Source organism: Pongo abelii, chromosome 13 (genome assembly GCF_028885655.2).
Source record: "Pongo abelii isolate AG06213 chromosome 13, NHGRI_mPonAbe1-v2.0_pri, whole genome shotgun sequence".
NCBI classification, from domain to species: domain Eukaryota; kingdom Metazoa; phylum Chordata; class Mammalia; order Primates; family Hominidae; genus Pongo; species Pongo abelii.
The window spans coordinates 119,631,256-119,645,974 of NC_071998.2; the positions used below are offsets into that span (position 1 = coordinate 119,631,256).

General features: G+C 50.7%; 1 protein-coding gene across 2 annotated transcripts; it reads right to left on the reverse strand.

The window, feature by feature from the left end:
* Nucleotides 1-782: 782 nt before the first annotated feature.
* On the reverse strand, nucleotides 783-14,628 carry TRUB2 (TruB pseudouridine synthase family member 2). Of its 2 annotated transcripts, XM_054521142.2 has the most exons (9): nucleotides 14,471-14,628; nucleotides 14,026-14,140; nucleotides 13,769-13,900; nucleotides 9,338-9,412; nucleotides 7,747-7,808; nucleotides 5,988-6,069; nucleotides 3,194-3,266; nucleotides 2,550-2,686; nucleotides 783-1,532 (listed from the first exon to the last, which is right to left on the reverse strand). In XM_054521142.2, exons 3-9 carry the CDS (start codon nucleotides 13,839-13,841, stop codon nucleotides 1,201-1,203), a joined length of 834 nt encoding a protein of 277 aa, XP_054377117.1. In that variant the 5' UTR covers nucleotides 13,842-13,900; nucleotides 14,026-14,140; nucleotides 14,471-14,628; the 3' UTR covers nucleotides 783-1,200. The 2 variants fall into 2 exon arrangements, with proteins under 2 accessions (XP_054377117.1, XP_024107768.1); XM_024252000.3 differs by lacking the exon at nucleotides 14,026-14,140 and having other exon boundaries at nucleotides 14,471-14,625.
* Between the last annotated feature and the right edge of the window lie 91 nt (nucleotides 14,629-14,719).

Here is a 14,719-nt window from a genome sequence, read left to right on the forward strand (position 1 = left end):
ATGGTGAAACCCTGTCTCTACTAAAAATACAAAAATTAGCCAGGCATGGTGGTACACACCTGTAATCCCAGCTACTCGGGAGGCTGAGGCAGGAGAATGGCGTGAACCTGGGAAGCGGAGGTTGCAGTGAGCTGAGATCGCACCACTGCACTCCAGCCTTGGGCCACAAAGCAAGTCTCAAAAACAAAAACAAAAACAAAAACAAAAAAAGATTAACATTTCAATCAGTCAATGGGTAGACTTTAAGTCACACTGATTATCCACCACAATTGCGGGTGGAGCTCATTCAATAAACTGAAGACCTTTAAGAGAAAAGACTGAGGTCCCAGCCAGGTGCAGTGGCTCACACCTGTAATCCCAGCACTTTGGGAGGCCGAGCCAGGCCAACATGGGGAAACCTCATCTCGGATACAAAAAATTAGCCAGGTGTGGTGGCGGGCGACTGTGACCCCAGCTACTTGGGAGGCTAAGGCAGGAGAATCACTTGAACCTGGGAGGCGGAGGCTGCAGTGAGCAAAGATCGTGCCACTGCACTCCAGCCTGGGCAACAAGAGTGAGACTCCGTCTCAAAACAACAACAGAAAAACAACAAAAATCATCTCATTTTCATCTATGTCTCCAGTATTAAAGAGGTTGAGTGTCATTTCTGGCTTACTAGCCATTTGGATTTCTTCTGATACACACTTCATCTCATTTGCCTAATTTTGTCATTGTTTTCTTATTGCTTTCTAAGGGCTCTCTGTATATTGTGGATATTAGTCCTTGGTTAATGACACTGCAGATACTTATAATTTTTTTTAATTTTTAATTTTCGTGGGCACATAGTTTATTGGGAATTTTTTTTTTTTTTGAGATGGGGGGGGTCTCATATATTCCCCAGACTATAGTGCAGTGGCTATTCACAAGTGCCGTCCAGCGCACTACAACCTTAAACTCCTGGGCTCAAGCAATTCTCCTGCCTCAGCCTTGGGAGTAGCTGGGATTACAAGTGCCGGCCACCACACCTGGTCTGCCAATACTTTCTATCAGTCTGTCATTTGTTTACTGTCTTTTCCTCCATACGCAAGTTTTTCCTTTTCAGTTGGGTCAAGTCCATTGATCTTTCTGTTACAGCTTGAGTTTTGTGTCACACACAGAAAAGGTGCCCCTACTCTCACTTTCTGCACAGCTATCAGGTCCAGCTCAGAGCAGTTCTTCTATTTATCCATCCACTGCCCCACACTCCTCCAGCCCCAAGGTAGAGCTCGGGCCCTGGGAGTCCCAGGACCCTCCCGGACTGGGGAGCTGCTTGGTGTCCAGCCCCGGGCTCAAGCTCTTCTCCAGCTCTGCAGCTACCTGGGGGGCGGCAGCCTGGATAGCATCCTGGATATTGGTTAGGTCCCACTGGGTCCTCAGGAGGGCACTGTCTAGCGTGAAGAAGCCGTCGCGTGTGCGCCGCACTTGGGAGCAGACAGCAGTGGTCTTTAGCTCCAGGCCGATTTCATGAACCAACTTTCGCAGCTCTTTCTGCGTCTCATGCATGCACTGCACCTCTGCCAGGGACACACAATGACAGACATGGTGGTGAGAGAACAGCCTCTAGTGTGTGATTGTGAACCCACACCCCTTGGATACCTCCTAGGTGTGTAACAACCTTAGCAAGACCCCTAAGCTCTCCAGGTTGTGCTATTCAGAGGACCTGCCCTGTGGGTGCCACCTGAAATGTGTTAGACTTGCAGAACCTCAGGCCTCACCGGGACCTGCTAAGTCAGAATCTGCCCTTTTTTGGCAACAGGGTCTCATTCCATCACCCAGGCTGGAGTGCAGTGGTGTGATCACAGATCACTACAGCCTTGACCTCCTAGGCTCACATGATCCTCCTGCCTCACCCTCCAGAGTAGCTAGGACTACAGTTCTGAGCCATCACAACTGGCTAATTTTTTTATTTTTTGTAGAGACAGGGTCTCGCCATCTTGCCCAGGTTAGAACCTGCCTTTTATTAAGACTCAGTTTCCCTATCTGTAAAATGAGAATTAAGAGGAATAAAAGAAATCATTTATAGAAAGATAAATGATTATCTTTAAGATGCTAATAAGATGTTATCTTAATAACAGAGAGTTCTGTGCTCAAGCAGAGGAGCAGCCATTAACATGACCAACAGAAAAAAGGGGCGGGGGCAAGCAGAGATAAAAGGAACACAGATAAGAGGGGCCTGAGCTGGGTGGGACTGGGGAGGTAAGAGTTGTGTCTGATGGAGCCCTCACAGCTTCAAACATGGGCAGCTCTGGAAATGAGCCACTAAATATAACCTTTGCTTGGTAAGGTCTGGCTTCCAAGGGTGACTTGGCAAGAGACAGGAGAGCTTTTGTTCTGTGAGCTCTGTCATCAGCCAAGCCCAGGCCAGGGCTGGGAAGGAAGTCGGCGCCTGATGCCTTGGCCCGCAGAGATCAGGGCCGGCGTGTGCTGGCCTCAGCTGAGCCAGACAACAGTGACCTCTGCAAGAGCGTTCCTGAGTGACTCCCAAACCTAGGGGCCCCATCTCACTGCTCCAACTTCCTTGGCCAACCTACCTAAGAGGAATTCCGGAGGTGCAAAGTGGAGGCATCGGATGCCAGTTATCAGCATCGGGGACTTGTTCATGGGCCGGATCAGGCCTCTCACGGCCATCTCATAGGCCTCCTGGGTCTTCAGGTCGAGGTTGGAGTACCTGCAGATCAGGAGGGGGGCTGCAGCTGGGTGGACTACCTACCCTTTCCCCCACATGAGAGGCACCTCTCTGGAAGCTCCTCACTTGCTTTGTGTGCCCTGCCACCGTGGCTCTTCCAGCCACCTTTCCTGCCCTCCTTCATCACCAGGTGCCTGGTATAGTCAGGAAACCCAGGCAAGCTGGCTCCAGAGCCCAAGCTCTTAATTCCTTGGCTGCTCTTGCCCTTGGGCTCTGTGCTCCGATGATGTGGTCCCTGGTTTCCTTGCCATTAGATCATATACTCTCAGCAGGACAGCTTGGTTCTCTTGCTCTTCTTGGCCTCCTGTTGGCCAACCCAAGACCTGGCACACAGAACCATTTCTTAACACCAAGAAAGAAACAGATAGCTCCCGTCTGGTTCTGGGCTCTAAAAACAAGATCCATGGAATCTGCCCCAGGTTTGGGGGAGCCTATGGGAGCCAAGGGCACTTACTGTTCTCCCAGTACCTCCCTGAGGGCCCTACTCACATCACCAGGGCCTTCTGATGGGAGCCTTGGATAATGGCCAGAATGCGGTCCAGCTTCTCTCTGGTCACGTGGTCTGGAAAAGGCAGGGGGTTGTCAGTGCGCAGGTACCTGCTGAGTATTGGTCACAGCAAACTCCTTCCCCCCAGGCCAGCCCCATCCCTGGAACATGGAGAGAGGACATTTTGGAGGGATCCCCATGGCGGGGTGGTTGGGAGTCCTTTGAGATTCTCATGAAAACACTGGACCTTCTTCTCAGAAAGATACACGAGTCAGCATTGTAAGGGCACTCTTTTTTTTTTTTTTTTTGAGACGGAGTCTCACTCTGTCACCCAGACTGGAGTGAACTGGCGCAATCTCGGCTCACTGCAAGCTCCGCCTCCCAGGTTCACACCATTCTCCTGCCTCAGCCTCTCCAGTAGCTGGGACTACAGGCGCCTGCCACCATGCCCAGCTAATTTTTTTAATTTTTAGTAGAGAGGGGGTTTCACCGTGTTAGCCAGGATGGTCTCGATCTTCTGACCTCGTGATCCGCCTGCGTTGGCCTCCCAAAGTGCTGGGATTACAGGCTTGAGCCACCCCACCTGGCGAGGGCATTCTATCTTTTTAACTTTTATTTTAGGTTCGGGGGTACATGTGAAGGTTTGCTAGATAGGTAAACATGTGTCGTGGAAGTTTGTCATATAGATTATTTCATCACCCAGGTATTAAGCCCAGTACCCAATAGTTACCTTTTCTGCTTCTCTCCCTCTGTCTACCCACCCCCACCTCAAGTACACCCCAGTATCCATTGTTTCCTTCTTTGTGTTCAAAAGTTCTTTTTTTGTTTTGTTTTGTTTTGGTTACGGAGTCTCGCTCTGTCACCCAGGCTGGAGTGCAGTGGTGTGATCTCGGCTCACTGCAACCTCTGCCTCCTGGCTTCAAGCAATTCTCCTGCCTCAGCCTCTCGAGTAGCTGGGACTACAGGTGTGCACCACTGCGCCCAGCTATTTTTTTTTTTTTTTTGTATTTTTAGTACAGACGGGGTTTCATCATGTTGGCCAGATGGTCTCAATCTCCTGACCTTGTGATTTGCCCGCCTTGGCATCCCAAAGTGCTGAGATTACAGATGTGAGCCACTGCACCCAGACTTTTTTTATTTATTTATTTTTTTTGAGACGGAGTCTTGTTCTGTTGCCCAGGCTGGAGTGCAAATGGCACAATCTCAGCTCACTGCAAGCTCCGCCTCCTGGATTCAAGCAATTCTCCTGCCTCAGCCTCCCGAAAAGCTAGGATTACAGGTACACACCACGATACCCGGCTAGTTTTTGTATTTTTAGTAGAGACGGGGTTTCACCATGTTGGCCAGGCTGGTCTTGAACTCCTGACATCAGGCAATCCACCTGCCTTGGCCTCCCAAAGTGCTGGGATTACAGGTGTGAGCCACCGAACCTGGCCTTTTTTTTTTTGAGATGGAATCTCGCTCTGTTGCTCAGGCTGGAGTGCAGTGGTGAGATCTCGGCAAACTGCAACCTTCACCTCCTGGGTTCAAGCGATTCTCCTGCCTCAGCCTCCCGAGTAGCTGGGATTATAGGCATGCACTACCATGCCCGGCTAATTTTTTGTATTATTATTATTTATTTATTTATTTTGAGACAGAATCTCGCTTTGTTGCCAGGCTGGAGTGCAGTGGTGCGATCTCAGCTCACTGCAACCTCTGCCTCCCAGGTTCAAGCGATTCTCCTGCCTCAGCCTCCTGAGTAGCTGGGACTACAGGTGCCTGCTACCATGCCTGGCTAATTTTTGTATTTTTACTAGAGACGGGGTTTTACCATATCAGCCAGGCTGATGTCAAACTCCTGACCTTGTGATCCACCCACCTCGACCTCCCACAGTGCTGGGATTACAGGCATGAGCCACTGCACCTGGCCTCTTTTTAAAATTTAGAACAGTAGCCAGGCGTGGTGACTCACGCCTGTAATCCCAGCACTTTGGGAGGCCAAGGTGGGCAGAACACCTGAGGTCAGGAGTTCCAGACCAGACTGGCCAACAGGGTGAAACCCCATTTCTACTAAAAATACAAAAAATTAGCTGGGTGTGGTGGTGTGCACCCGTAATCTTAGCTACTCCGAAGGCTGAGGCAGGAGAATTGCTTGAACCTGGGAGGTGGAGGTTGCAGTAAGCCGAGATCGCGCCACTGCACTCCAGCCTGGGCGACAGAGCGAGACATCGTTTCAAAAAAAAAGAAAGAAAAGGAAAGGCCGGGCACAGTGGCTCATGCCTGTAATCCCAGCACTTTGGGAGGCCAAGGAGGGCGGATCATGAGGTCAGGAGATCGAGACCATCTTGGCTAACACAGTGGAACCCTGTCTCCCGTCTCTACTAAAAATACAAAAAAAAAAAAAGCCGGGCGTGGTGGCAGGTGCCTGTAGTCCCAGCTACTCAGTCCCAGGCAGGAGAATGGCGTGAACCCGGGAGGTGGAGCTTGCAGCAAGCTGAGATCGTGCCACTGCACTCCAGCCTGGGCGACAGAGCGAGACACCGTCTCAAAAAAAAAAAAAGAAAGAAAAGGAAAGGAAAAGGTAAAAGGCTGGCGCTATGGAGAGAAACTGGAGTCTCTGGAAGTGACGTTACATTTGAACCAGGCAAGCATGGGAGTACAGGGTGCTCCTGGAGCACAGATCCCGTGGCCAAAGCCTCAGCCCAAGCCTGGTGTGTGGAGTGGAACTAAGAAGGGGCCAGCGTGGCCTAGGGCGGGGAGAGGACTCAGGGAAAGCAAACACGTAGGGAGGCAGCGGCAGCCACTTCCAGTTCTCACCATAGGTTGTCTTCTCTACCAGCCTCCCGTCCTCACGGAAGTCATCTGTAGCTTTGCCCAGGAGGCCACGCACTGTGTAATCCTTCAAGGACGGGGGGTAAAGATCCGTCAGTGACCCCACTCTAAGCCGTAGTAGTCCCTGCCCCAGAAGCTGGGGGTGGGGGGTCCTCAGGTCTCCCTCAGGGAGCTCATGTGCCCAGCCCCTGCCCAGCTGCTCCACGGCCCCATGAGGAAGGGCACCAGCTCTGTCATGTGGCCTTCAGCAAGCTGTTGCTCTCTTTGTATTCAAGCTCTCCCATCACCTGGGGACAGTAACAGGGCCAGTCTCACAGTGCTGCTGCCCGGATTCAATAGGACATGGTACCTGGCTCCCAGTCAGCAGGCTTCCTACAAGATTGCTGGCTGGTTTCCATGACAACCAGCACTGGCAGCCTCCAAAGGTGCTGACCACTGACAGCCACCCTGTGGCCACCCCAGGCCTCCATGTTTCTCCTCTCCAACCTAACTCGGCAATTTATCATCCCGAGCCCCTTTTAGCATGCCCTGTCGGCTTCTCTCCACACCTCTAAATAGAATAAGATTTCATGGCCCAGATCAGGCCCTTGCTCATCCCTGCTTGTAAAAACTCCCCCTCCTCTGAATCTGTGCAGCTAACCCCATCTGCCACAGATAAGTAATGATTGGCTGGGTACAATGACTCACATGTATAATCCCAGCACTTTGGGAGACAGAGGCGGGTGGATCGCCAAGTAGCTGGGAGGACAGGCATGCACCACCAGCCTGGCTAATTTTTTTGTATTTTTAGTAGAGACAGGTTTTCACCATGTTGTCCAGGCTGGTCTTGAACTCCTGGCCTCAAGTGACCCACCCATCTCAGCCTCCCAAAGTGGCAGGAGCCACTGAGCCTGGCCACAATTTTTAAAATTTTTATAATTAAAAAAAATTTTGTAAATAGAGATGGAGTCTTGCTATGTTACCCAGACTGGTCTCAAATTCCTGGGCTCAAGCAATCCTCCTGCCTCAGCCTCCCAAAGTACTGGGATTACAGGTATGAGTCACCACACCTGGCCCTCATTCCCATTTTACAGATGAGGAAACTGAGGCACACAGATATTAATTAGGTAATCCACCCAAGGACACACAGCTGTCAGAGTGGTAGAAGCTGGGGTTCAAACTGAAGCCATTTGGCTCCAGAATTTGTGCCCTTAACCACTAAAAACATGGGCCCCATAACGTGGCACCTACGTACATACTTTGTGGTATCAGACTCCATAGCCCTGACCCCACCTCTGGATGGTAAGCTCCCTGTGGGCAGGATGCTGACATCTACCTCTCAGTCTTGGGACAGAATAGGGAATGGCATCATGATCAAGCTCTGGTGTTGGAGAGACCTAGGTTCAAATCCCAGCTCTTAAAGCCCTAACAACTACATGACCTAGGTAAGTAACATCTCCTCTCTGAGCCTCAGTTCTCTCATCTGTGAAATGCGGCTAACAACAGATTCCACTTTACAGGGAGGCTGTGAGGCTTCCCTAAAGGAATCCACATACAGTGCTCAGCACAGAGTAGTCGGCATACACTAACGCTGGTAGTTATTACTGTTATTATTATTACAGCCCCTGCACAGCACACAATCATCAAAAAAATGCTTGCTTATGCCTTGGGTGTTCCCCCACGGAATCCTCTAAGATTCAGAATCCTGCTGGTGACCTCCAGGAAAGGACCAAGGGAGAAGCAGGCTGTCCCCAGACCCTCGTACCTTGGTAAGATGAGCATTGTACATATCGGTGAGGAGCCTGCATCCATGTCCCACGCCGAGCACTGAAAAGTAGCCAGCCTCATCTCACACCTGGGACCCCCTTCCCCATTCCCATTCCCCTAAGTATCCCCACCCCTACCCCCACCATCAGAATACTCTCTTTTCTGATGCTGCCACAGGCAACAAGAAGGCAAAAAGATCTGCTACGGGGGCAGGTGCGCCCCTCTGGGTATATATCACATGCAGATTGCTGGGCCTCACCCATACGCACTGAATCTGACTCATGGTTGGAGGGGGCCTAGGATCCCTGCCAAGCTCCCCATGGGATTCTGACACCTGAGAGGAAGAGATCCCTGGCCTAGTCACACAAACCTGCACTCAAATCAGGGGCAGCTCTGAGTATAATCTTTAGCTTCTTTGAGCGTCAAGTTCCCCATCAGTAAAATGGGGGTAAAAATACTGTCTGAAGGCCAGGCGCAGTGGCTCAAGCCTGTAATCCCAGAACTTTGGGAGGTCGAGGCAGGCGGATCACCTGAGGTCAGGAGTTTGAGACCAGCTTGGCCAACATGGTGAAACCCCATCTCTACCAAAAAATACAAAATTAGCCAGGTGTGGTGCTACACTACACTTCAGCTTGGGCAACAAGAGTGAGACTCCGTCTCACACACGCAAAAAAAAAATTAGACAGGCGTGGTGGCGGGCACCTGTAATCCCACCTACTCGGGAAGCTGAGGCAGGGAGAATTGCTTGAACCCTGGAGGCGGAGGTTCCACTGAGCCGAGATCGCGCCATTGCACTCCAGCCTGGGAGACAGAGCAAGACTCTGTCTCAGGAAAAAAAAAAAAATACTGATTCCTGTGGGTGCTGTACAGTCGGCACAGAGGAAGGGCCCAATAAACGGTGGCCACTGTGGTCACTTCCTGCGTTTCTCCCGGTCTGTTTCTCCCTCTGGCTGAGGGAGAGAATGACCCTGCATTCACTCGTGGGGACACAGAACAGGGAGAGGGGGCATGAGATCATGTCTGCCTGCCTGTGCCTCAGGAAGCAAGACAAGGGGACTGTGACTGTCGCGGCTGGAGGATGTGGACACCACCTGACCCTGGGGACACAGATGGCTCATGACTAGGGCTTTGTGTGTCCAGACCCAGCCACATGCAGGCCCTGGCCATTAGGTCCAGAGTCACGCGCCTGGCTGCCCCATGATGCAATGATGGTTTTCCCTCTCCAGACCAGGGGTATTCACTGGCCATGGGACCCAGAACAAGTCACCTAAGTCCTATTTTCTTCTTCCATAAAATTATACAGTATCTACCTAATAAAGTTGCTGTGGTAAATAAATGTGCATAAAGGTCCTCGAACTACGTCATGTGTGGGAATCACTGAATAAAGGTGGGTGACTGTGGTATTAACCTGTGATTACCTCCGTCCCACCTATACACTCCCTAGCTGATCAGCCTTGGGGCAGGAATCAGAGCAGGAGAGGAGTGGTGGGACGTGGGTGCCAGGTAAGAAGTGGGCTGGGCTCCTGGTAGCTTCGGGATCTTTTCTCAAGCCTTATCACTGTACCCCCCAGGCTTCTCACATCACCTACCAAGTACTCCAGAAGCCTGGGCATCCAACCGATGTCCCACGCCAACCTTGAGATGGGTGAATGCTGGTCCACATACTGGAAAGAAACAAACAAGGTCCATTTTCTCAACTAAATGTCACCCCAGGATGGCTTTGGGCTGCATGTTGACCTCGTTCTCAGAATGGAGCCTCATGGAGCCCAAACTAGCATCAGGCTAGACTCTCAGGCTTCCCCGTCATGGAATCTGGGACCCAGTGCTCTGGGATCCAAAGGGCAGCCCAAGATGCCTCTTACTCTGCCTATCATCAGTCTCCCAGTGAGAGGCTCTAAGAAGACTGGCATAACACTGAAGGTCAAGGGTGTGGGGTTCCCTGCCCAGCTCTACTGAAGAAGAGTCCCTGGAAGAAAATGGAAGCTGTGAGCTCCTTAAGGCAGAACCTGGGTGTGTCAACTCACTAGCTGCTCAGGAAAGAACTATTGAAAGAATAAATGCAGTAATGAGCCAGAAGTGTTTACACTTCTACAGATTAAGAGGAATCTAGGGGAAGAGTCCAGGGTAGTTAAGGGCCTACTGAATCCAGGCCATGTTACTAAATGTCAACACTGAGCCTCAGTTTTCTCCCTTGTGAAATGAAAATAGGACCCATCTCACAGGACTGTGGTGATATCAATGAGGATTGTACTTGGGGGAAGCTTAACACAATGCCTAGTACAGAGTGGTGACTAAATACATTATACTTCTTATTGTTACCATATAATAGAGTCATTGAATATCATAAGTTCAAGGAGTTTTTGAGGTTTCTGGTCAAACCTCTAGATTCCCTGACACATGCCTTAATCACATCTAGTGATGGGGGCACATTACCAGAACCAGTTCCATTGTTGGGCAACTTTATTCAGTGAAAAAAATCACTCTTTCGGCTGGGCGCGGTGGCTCACGCCTGTAATGCCAGCACTCTGGGAGGCCAAGGTGGGCGGATCACCTGAGGTCAGGAGTTCGAGACCAGCCTGGCCAACATGGTGAAACCCCATCTCTAGTAAAAATACAAAACTTAACTGGGTGTGGTGGCACACACCTGTAATCCCAGCTACTTGGGAGGCTGAGGCAAGAGAATAGCTTGAACCTGGGAGATGGAGGTTGCAGTGAGCTGAGATCGCACCACTGCACTCCAGACTCCAGCCTGGGCAACAGAGCAAGACTCTGTCAAAAAAAAAAAAAAAAAAAAATTATTCTTTCCCAGAAACCCAAAACCCCTACCTTAGGACTTCTACCTATGGTCTCATTTCTCACCTGGAGTCCCAGAATAGAAAAAGGGTCAGCAAACTACAGTCCACAAGTCAAATCCTGAAGACTGTTTTTTTTTGGTGTTTGTTTTGTTTTGTTTTGAGATGGAGTCTCACTTGGTCACCCAGGCTGGAGTGCAGTGGCGTCATCTCAACTCACTGCAACCTCCACCTCCCGGATTCAAGCGATTCTCATGCCTCAGCCTCCTGAGTAGCTAGGATTACAAGCACCTGCCTCCATACCTCGCTAATTTTTTGTATTTTTAGTAGAGACGGAGTTTCACCATGTTGGCCAGGCTGGTCTTGAACTCCTGACCTCAAGTGATCCGCCTGCCTCAGCCTCCCAAAGTGCTGGGATTACAGGAATGAGCCACCGCATCTGGCTTGTTTTTTGTGGCCTATGAGTTAAGAATGGTTTTTCCATTTTTCAACAGTTCAAAATAAATCAAGAGACCAGTTGCAAGGGCTCACGCTTATAATCCCAGCACTTTGAGATGCCGAGGCAGGCAGATCACTCGAGCCCAGGAGTTCAGTACTAGCATGGGCAACATGACAAAACCCCATCTCCACAAAAAATACAAAAATTAGCCAGGCATGGCCGGGTGTGGTGGCTCACGCCTGTAATCCCAGCACTTTGGGAGGCCGAGGCGGGTGGATCACGAGGTCAGGAGATCGAGACCATCCTGCCTAACACGGTGAAACCCCGTCTCTACTAAAAATACAAAAAATTAACTGGGTGTGGTGGCGGGCGCCTGTAGTCCCAGCTACTCGGGAGGCTGAGGCAGGAGAATGGCGTGAACCCAGGAGGAGAAGCTTGCAGTGAGCCGAGATCGTGCCACTGCACTCCAGCCTGGGCAACAGAGCATGACTCCATCTCAAAAAAAAAAAAAAAATTAGCCAGGCATAGTGGCCTGTGCCTGTAGTCCCAGCTACTCGGGAGGCTTAGGTGGGAGGATTGCTTGAACTCAGGAGGCAGAGGTTTCACTGAGCCGAGATCTCACCACTGCCCTCCAGCCTGGGTGACAGAGTGAGACCCTGTCTCTAAATAAATAGAATACTATAGTTGTCCCTTGGTATCCAGGGGGGATTGGTTCCAGGATCCCTTGCAGATACCAAAATTTGTAGATGTTCAAGTCCCTGATATAAAATGGCGTAGTATTTGCATATAACCTAGGCATGTCGTCCCATATACCTTTTTTTTTTTTTTTTTGAGGCAGAGTCTCACTCTCTCACCCAGGCTGGAGTGCAGTGGCACGATTGTGGCTCACCACAACCTCCGCCTCCCAGGTTCACGCGACTCCTCATAACTCAGCCTCCTGAGTAGCTGGGATTACAGGTACGTGCTATCATGCCCAGCTAATTTTTACTAGAGATGGGGCTTTGCCATGTCTTGAACTCCTGACCTCAAGTGATCTGCCCGCCTTGGCCTCCCAAAGTGCAGGGATTACAGGCGTGAGCCACCACACCTGGCCACTTTTTTTTTTTTTTTTTTGAGACAGAGTCTCGCTCTGTCACCCAGGCTGGAGTGCAGTGGTGTGATCTCCGCTCACTGCAAGCTCCGCCTCCTGGGTTCACGCCATTCTCCTGCCTCAGCCTCTGGAGTAGCTGGGACTACAGGCACCCGCCACCACGCCCAGCTAATTTTTTTGTATTTTTAGTAGAGACAGGGTTTCATGGTATTAGCCAGGATGGTCTCGATTTCCTGACCTCATGATCCGCCCACCTTGGCCTCTTAATTTTTTTTGGAGACAGAGTCTCCCTCTGTCACCCAGGCTGGAGTGCACTGGCACAATCTCGGCTCACTGCAGCCTCTGAACTCCTGGGCTCAAGTGATCCTCCCACCTCGGCCTCCCGAGTAGCTGGAACTATAGGCATGTGCCACCCCACCTGGCTAATTTTTTTTTCTTTTTTTGAGACAGTTTCACTCTTGTTGCCCAGGCTAGAGTGCAATGGCACAACCTCAGCTCACTGCAACCTCCGACTCCCGGGTTCAAGCAATTCTCCTGCCTCAGCCTCCCGAGAACCTGGGATTATAGGCATGTGCCACCACACCTGTCTAATTTTGTATTTTTAGTAGAGACGGGGTTTCTCCATGTTGGCCAGGCTGGTCTCGAACTCCCGACCTCAGGTGATCTGCTCACCTCAGCTTCCCAAAGTGCTAGGATTACAGGTGTGAGCCACTGCACCCGGCCTTTTGTATTCTCTTGTAGAAGTAGGGTTTCCTCATGTTGCCCAGGCTGATCTTAAACTCCTAGGCTCAAGTAATCCACCGCCTCAGCTTCCCAAAGTGCTGGGATTACAAGCATGAGCCACCAGGCCTGGCCCTCCCATATATTTTAAATCATCTCTAGATTACTTTTTTTTTTTTTTTTTGAGACGGAGCCTCGCTCTGTTGCCAGGCTGGCGTGCAGTGGCGCAATCTCGGCTCACTGCAACCTCCGCCTCCCGGGTTCAAGTGATTCTCCTGCCTCAGCCTCCCAAGCAAATGGGACTACAGGCGCCTGCCACCACGCCCGGCTAATTTTTGTATTTTTAGTAGAGACGGGGTTTCACCATGTTGGCCAGGATGGTCTCGATCTCTTGACCTCATGATCCACCCTCCTCGGCCTCCCAAAATGCTGGGATTACAGGTGTGAGCCACCACGCCTGGCTAGATTACTTATAATGCCTAATATAATGCCTGTACATCACTTTGAGTGGATTCAACACAGTACTAGGTGCACAGCAAATTCAAGTTTTGCTTTTTGGAACTTTGTGTTTCTTTTTCTTCCCAAATATTGCCAATCTGAAGCTGGATTATGGGATGTGGAACTCATGGACTCAGGGGCAACTGTACTTCATGACACGTGAAAATTACCTGAAGTTCAAATATGAATGTTCATAAAGTTCTACTGGAATACAGCTAGGCCCATTCCTTTAGATACTGTCTATAGCTGTTTGGCACTACATTGGCAGAGCTGAGCAATTCCAACAGAAATCACATGGCCTGAAAACTAAAACATTCAGTATCTGGCCCTTTCCAAGGAAATCTGCCAATTCCTGGTCTAATACCTCACTCCTCTGTGGACCTTCAAGGGCCTGGCACAGGAATCTGAGCACTGGGACACTGACTCTGCTCAGGGATTCCCTGGGAAGTGACACACAGGATCCTGCTTAAATCTGCCTTACCCAGTGGATGGTTGATGAGAGAGGGTACGCTGGTGGCTGTGAGGGTCAGCTCCTTCTCTTCGCTGCCTTCCATGGGGCCCAGCAAGAAGCGAACACGCTGTTTAGGGGCGGGAGGCTTCCTGGCATTGAGACCTGAACACACAGAGATAATACATACACACATACATACAAATATATGTACATATAAAATATTTTTTAACACACGGGGCCTCGTTCTGTCGCCCAGGCTGAAGTGCAATGGCGCCATCATAGCTCACTATAATGTCAAACTCTTGGGCTCAAGCGATCCTCCTGCCTCAGCCTCCAGAGTAGCTGGGATTACAGGCGTGCACCACGACGCCTGGCCAGGAATATCTTGTTCTGTCCAAACACCTGGGGGATTAGACAACAGGGAAGTATGATGTAGAAGACAAAGCAGAAGCCCATGGTGCAGAGGGCGGAATAGCAGTAGTTAAGAAACAGGCGGATTCAGATAGATTCTATAACGTAGTAATCGTGTGGCAAGCAACAATACTGAGTCAGTTTCCCCCTCGGAAAACAGAGGAAAGTGAGAAGGAAGAAAGCACAGAGAACAGGCGTTTGGGAAAGCGCTCTGCCCAGGCGAATAGGTCACGTGATTTTGTTTTGCGGGAAGGACCAGAAGCGGAGATGGACTTCCAAGAGAACGAGAGCGGGAACGTGGGTCTGGTTCGAGGCACTCACCCTTCAGAAGTTGTAGCTCCACTGTATCCCGCAGGTGCTTCCATTTTAGCCCCGGGGGCTTATAGACCGCGAAAAGCCCATGCAGCCGCGACAAGCCAGCAGACCCCATACTTGAAGATCACAGCACCCGCCGGACCTGGACGGAAGTACCGCAAGGCCCCGCCCCCAAATGTGGGCCTTACCATGGGCGCCGCCATGTTCCACAGCCGGAAGAGGTTCGCATTTTATAGTCTTCGGGGAAAACCGGCT

Bases quoted from the DNA above. Each gene is read 5' to 3' on its own strand.
- TRUB2 (XM_024252000.3), bottom strand. From the start codon at position 14,579: ATGGGGTCTGCTGGCTTGTCGCGGCTGCATGGGCTTTTCGCGGTCTAT. The intron at 6,070-7,746 runs GTACGAGGGTCT...CCGTCCTTGAAG, and splicing joins ACAATGCTCATCTTACCAAG to GATTACACAGTGCGTGGCCT. The intron at 1,533-2,549 runs GTAGGTTGGCCA...TGTCCCTGGCAG, and splicing joins ACCTCCGGAATTCCTCTTAG to AGGTGCAGTGCATGCATGAG.